The sequence below is a fragment of the Amblyomma americanum genome, chromosome 1 (genome assembly GCF_052857255.1).
Source record: "Amblyomma americanum isolate KBUSLIRL-KWMA chromosome 1, ASM5285725v1, whole genome shotgun sequence".
NCBI lineage: Eukaryota > Metazoa > Arthropoda > Arachnida > Ixodida > Ixodidae > Amblyomma > Amblyomma americanum.
Window position 1 is genome coordinate 228,617,693 of NC_135497.1, and position 6,000 is coordinate 228,623,692.

The following is a 6,000-nucleotide window of genomic DNA, read 5'->3' on the forward strand; positions in this document are numbered from 1 at the left end:
TTTCTTTTTTTCTGTAGGTAGTTCTTATTTCTTTTGTTTCATTGATACTAGTGCACTGTAGACAACAACAGTGTTCAAGCGGTACAGGCACCTTTTAGTCAAACGAAAACACTTGTTTATTTCAAGTGTGATTGTAGTGGGTTGAGGGTATTGGAAGGTGGCAGATGTGCCGCTTATCTTGCCTTAGTTGTCATCTTACAGCACAGACTTTTAAAAGCTTGTGGTAATCCAGTATGTTGCCAACATCAGATGTAGTGATTATTTCAGAAATTTTCGCGAGAGGGAAGCTGACACTGGCAAACTTCCACCGAAGTATACTGGACATTGAGCAGCGACTGACGAGTGTATGCATTTGTGCCTTTCTAGAAAGAGAAGGAGGCATCCGAGGAAGAGCTGCAGATGCTGCGTAAAGAGCAAGAGGATCTTCTGGTAATGCTTACAGAGCAAGACACAAGAATCTCCAAGCTGAAGGCCAAGTTCAAGGAGCTTGGTGTGGAGGTACACCATACTCTTCCAATATAGGCTTGGCATAGTGTCATGGAAATTGACTCATAAACATCATTTCAAAATCTCTGCTTTGCATGTGCTTCTGCCTTCAATTTATTTAACTGCTTGCGCCTTCTGCCTGCTTGGATACCTTTCTGTTCTTCATTGATGTTTACCGTGGCTGCTGTGGGGCTTTGAGAATAATTACCATATACGGGTTATTCCTCTTGGCATAATTACTGTTTTTCTGGTTACAAGACCTGCAGGTTATGGGAATTTTTTTGCACGGGTTGCTGAAAGGTTTAAGTTTCATAGTAGACACCGGATTAGTGGGTCTACAGAGACTTGCATATTTGGCAGCTGGACTTCAAAAAATTCCTCTGCACAAATTACTGGCCTGGTAGGGTACAACCATTCTGCGTAAAGTGGCATATTATGATAAATGCTCTTTGAGAAACAGTTCGACATCTACTTTCATGGATTGACCATAAATGTGTGTGATGTTTGTGCTCAAATAGTCCAGTAGTGTTTGCAGAGGAATTTTAAGTCCAGCCGCCTAATATATACAAGTCTCTATACTTTGTTGTAATTTATGAATGCTCATCAAATAATTTTTTTTTTATTTAGGGATTTGTTGACATCTTTGCTACTGTTAGGAGGCCCTAATATAAAATCATCACTGTCAGTTTTTATTAGTTGATTTTCTGGTGTCATTTTGTAGAATATATTGGTTCTTATGGCTTATTCCATAGTAGCACTAACAGCATGGAATGCATTGGTGCTTTTTTAATCTCTTCTCTCTGGTGCATCCATCCTTTCTTGCTACCGAACCAGGAAATTTCCAACTGTGTTCTTCTGTATAATGTTTCCTGTCTCAGTTTTAAATGACTGTTTGTCTTCTGCCTTTTGAAACTTTCAGGCAGAGCCAGATGTGGTGAGTGTTGTGCCTTTAACATGGGGATCACAGTGGTGAAGGGAAGGCATGATGACAAAAGGCATGCGATGCAGCAAGCTTGTTGTTTCTCTTTTCTTAGGCAGTGAGAGCACATCTTCACATTCAAACAATGCAAGTGGTCTGGTGCAGCTTAATTGGCCTCATGCGTCTGGAACGCTTCGTACCATCACAGGCACCATTATCTGATGGCTCAATTAAGTTAGCAAAGCGGTGTTGAGGTAATATTTGTGCATATGCTGAGAATGTTTTTTTTTTTTTTGCATTTGTATTTAGTGTCGCGGCATAGGTTTAGGTGGTGTGCCTGCCCCACCGTTTTCACGGGAGAGGTGCTATGTGAGGTTTTTCACTTATTTTGCAGCATTGTGCATCTTTGTCGTGAAGAATTAAAAAATTTTTCCTGCCTCAACCGCTAGCTTGTTTGTGGTGAAACTGCGCACAGAGCTTGGGTGCTGTGGTAACTTTTGTCTTGCAGCAAGTTTGGCAACGGTACTTGCCTGTTTCAGCCATGCACGGTGCAAACCTGTAATCGTTTGCACACAGATCGACAAACTGAAAGCCGCCAGCACCGAGTTTTTTGCTGAAGGGCGGTGATGGTACACACTGTTGTCCCCTGAGGAAAGTGCCGGGACATGAAAGGTGCCAAAGTGAGCGTTGCAAGGTGCGCGGGTTCTCACCGCTGCTCTTCGAACTGGTGCTGGCAGCTTTCAGCCGCGCAGACGATTATGGGTTTGCATGATGCACAGTTGAACCAAGTAAGTACTGTTGTCACACTTAATAAAAAACAGAAGTTACCATAATACCCTGGCTTTGTGTGCAGTTTCACCACAAATGAGCCAGCTGTTGAGGCAGGGAAATTTTTAAAAGCCTTCATAATAAAGGTCTGCAATACTGTATAATCTTTTAAGTTAACGGTTGGTGCCGCTCCTTTGTGGCAGTTGAACAGTGGTCTCTTATTCATTTAATCTTTGTGCATGTGTCAAAAGAATAGTCGTGCTTTCAGTTTGCAGCTAGCTACATTGAAAGGTTTTAATCTTCACGTGCACTTTCACGAGTTGGTTGTGCCTGCTGGCTTCACTGTTGCTGGTTAAAAGCTACTGCAAGGGAAAGGCAGCACTCATGGGGATGGTATGGTAAATGTGCATCTCAGTGTACTGCCATGCTCAAGAGACAATTTATAACAGAGAGAATTGATGGAATAATCCCTGCTGCCTTCCGTATTGGACTTGCAGACAAGGCGCAAATAAGAGCAGTGTAAGAGAAGGGTGTGGCATGCCAGGAAGTAAGTGGCTTTCTGCAGTTGCATATTGTTCAAATTGTGAAATTCTTAAACTGTGTTTCACATCATGCTAAAGAATGCAGCACAGTCCACTGAGGAGAAAGAAATGCATAGAGCTGTGAAGCATTCCTTCCTTGCTGCTCTAGGTGTTTATTCGACTCGCATGCGGGAGGTGTGAGGTTCGATCCCCAGTGCTGCTGGGTACCTACCAGTGATACAATGGGTACAAGCTTCCTCTGCCTGGTGCTCAGCTTATCTAGAGTGAAAAGCTTGGGATGTGGGTCTGTGACCCCACCTTGAGTAGAAGATATGAACCTTTTGTCATGGCGCTCTTTGGCCGCAGAAGCCTTTGCGCCATAAAAATTCATCATCATCATGCTCTGGGTGTTTATTTGCATTGAGTTAACTCATTGCAGGTCATTTCCCTTTTTTTCCTGTAACAGACCCTAATGACAAAACTGCTTCATTTAGTTTGCTGCCAGTCCCACTGCTTTAATGGTTGAGAGATAGTTTGTTTGTTTACTACTACTACTACTACTACTACTACTACTACTACTACTACTGACATCGTGTGCATCTGTTTGCTGCAGCAGGTGCAATATTTGCGTTGGCGCAGTTTTCTGATTGTTGCATCACTGAGCCAGCATTTCTCTTAATACTTAATATTGGTTGTCTCCATTCCATTACAGCACTTTCTGATAGCCAAGCAGGCATATTGTAAGCAGTCTGCAACTTTTCCAAGTTGCAATGTTCATATTAGATGAGCAACCCATCGTCGTTTCACTCTTAGTGTAGGATATGTGGTGCTGCGGTGCTTCTCACTTTTTTTTTTTTTTGGCACAGTTCTGTGCATTGAGGGAACAAAATTAAGGCATTATATAGCAAAAAAAGATGTAATGTGGTAATGTGAATTACTTGCGGTGGTTACCAGCATAAGTGTTCGAGTGAAGTGAAGCAGGTGTTCAGTGTTCATGTTCTTATAAAGAATCCAGGTGGTAGCAGCTGAGGAGGGCAGTTTGAACAAAAAGTTGTTAATGGCACTATTAGTGAGGTACACTCTCAGTTTCAAGCGTGCTTGTGGTGTCTGTCTCATGTACCATGGCCACATAAAATTTAATGGTATGCTGGTGCCACTTGCCTTCTTGATGTGCCAACATGATTTCTGCTTGACCCTTTCAATCCTCCCTGTTATCACCCAAGCATCGTGGTGTGAAGGGAGGTCTTGACAAGGTGTATCGGGACTTCCTGGGCCTGAGTGCAAAGCAGCACTCTTAGGAACACTTTTGCACTTGCACTGTTTTACGTGCAACCTCTGCAGGTTCCTGATCTTGGTGAGAGTGACGACGATTTGGGCAGTGACCTTGGCGAGACAGAAGACCTCGTCGTGGTTGGCGAGCCAAATGAGGAAGTGTGATTACTGCATCAAGGGTCTGTGGGCATCTCATAGACTGTAGACAGCTGCTGCTTGTACAGAATTTCTCTATTTACACACTGTGTTGTTTATTTCTTGTTCAGTGAGGTATGGTGAAAGGTTGGGCTGCTGCAATGAAAGAGATGCACATTATATCCAGCTTTTTCACATTGCATGAGACTGACTTGCTGTGTTGAAAGATTGTGGTGGTGGCCCTGAGCTGTGAGCAACAAGGTCTCCTTGATTAATAAAGAAATATTTGTACATGTTGGTATGATCTCTGATCTTGCCATTGTTCTGCTTGCTGAGTAGAAAATGAGTAAAAAGCCAGATTCGACACTTTTTTGTTGGTATTGTATTTATATATTCATTTCAGCCAGGTTAGCATTGATGATGTTAATAAATTTGTTGAAACAGTGATCTCTTACCTCCAAAGGCCTTGAAAAGGGGCTTCAGTTTGAGTTGAACATTCCATATCATGCAAATTGTACACTGAGCACACTAGATATTCACATCTAAAAAAAGCACAGTCAACAAAACGTTTCGGGATGTGGGTGTGTGGAAAAGCATTACACTGATGTCACGCAAGCAAAGCCAGTTGGCTGAAATACCTCCAGGTATGAGGGCACCAGCATGTTCCATCTGCTGATAATACCAGGGGATCGGGTTGCGAGGCAGTGCTACAAATATTTTGATCCCCGAGCATACGCATATCCGACTTTTGCTGCAGACTGTGCATTGCAGGCAATTACACAATCCCTTGAGCATACATTTACTCTGTATATGAATACCCCGACATGCCCACAGCAGCCAGAATACCACAGCAAAACGAACACTGGGATGAACAATGGGTTGCTTTTCAAGAATTCACTTGATACTGGATCAATCATGGTTTGTAACATTGAGATTCAGCTGTGTTAAATGCAGTAGAGTAAAATCTTGTTAACTTAGCCTTTGAGGAACCAGAAAAAATGTTTGAATTATCAAATGGCCTTCAAAAAATTGCCTACAACCGTTTGCATCACAACAATTTTTAGTCGACACCTGACTACGGTTGTCTACATTTGAGATGAAAACCAAGCGACAACGACGATTTTTCGCGGTTTCGTCAAGTGCTTTGCTTTCCGCACACAATCGAGAATGTCAAAGAATTGCTCCAAAATCGTAAAGGCCTCCACGGCGGCCCTTTTCGCAGTGCGACGCTGTAGCAGTGGTGCCTCTTCACAAACGACCCCTTCATGTTTTGAGGATGCTTCACTGCACGGACTGTGAACAGTGCGTTTCAGCATACTGATAGACTGAAGGATGCACGTGGATGCAGACGTGGGAAATATTTAGAGCGGCATGACGCCAGTCCAATATAATAAACCAGTGACGTGCCAAGCTGCGTGTGAAACGGCGTGACTGGCCAATGTGTGTGCCCATCGGAAGTCCGAGGATGGTGTGAAGTCAAGAAATACGAAACCAGAACTATGCGGCTGAGCTAAATGAAATTGGTTGTTGGGGAAATTTAGGAAATGGCGCAGTATCTGTTTTGCATATCGGCGGACACGTGAACCGCGCCGTAAGGGAAGGAATAAATTAGGGACTAAGAGAAGAAAGGTGCCGTAGTGGAGAGCTCCGGAATAATTTCGACCACCTGGGGATCTTCAACTTGCACTGACATCGCATAGCACACGGGCGCCTTAGCGTTTCGCCTCCATCGAAATGCGGCTACCGCTTTTGGGTTCGAACCCGGGTACTCCGGATCAGTAGCCAAGCGCCCTAACCACTGAGCCACCGCGGCGGGTAACTAAATTTTGTCAATGGGGGACTCGTCGTCGCGCATGCCATAGCGTGCACGCCTAAAGCGCGTTGGCACCACCGTTCATG

The 6,000-nt window shown here is 43.8% G+C and overlaps 1 protein-coding gene across 2 annotated transcripts in view; it reads left to right on the forward strand.

The window, feature by feature from the left end:
- p115 (General vesicular transport factor p115) overlaps positions 1 to 4,398 on the forward strand; it is a 44,403-nt gene extending 40,005 nt beyond the window's left edge. Inside the window, exons 18-20 of one of the 2 annotated variants that reach the window (XM_077648633.1) lie at positions 367 to 498; positions 1,406 to 1,420; positions 4,036 to 4,268. In XM_077648633.1, the coding sequence (XP_077504759.1) occupies positions 367 to 498; positions 1,406 to 1,420; positions 4,036 to 4,131 (243 nt within the window). In that variant the 3' untranslated portion in view covers positions 4,132 to 4,268. Of the gene's footprint in view, positions 1 to 366; positions 499 to 1,405; positions 1,421 to 4,035 lie in introns of both variants that reach the window. The other variant, XM_077648634.1, reaches the window with a different exon arrangement.
- The last annotated feature ends 1,602 nt before the right edge of the window (positions 4,399 to 6,000 follow it).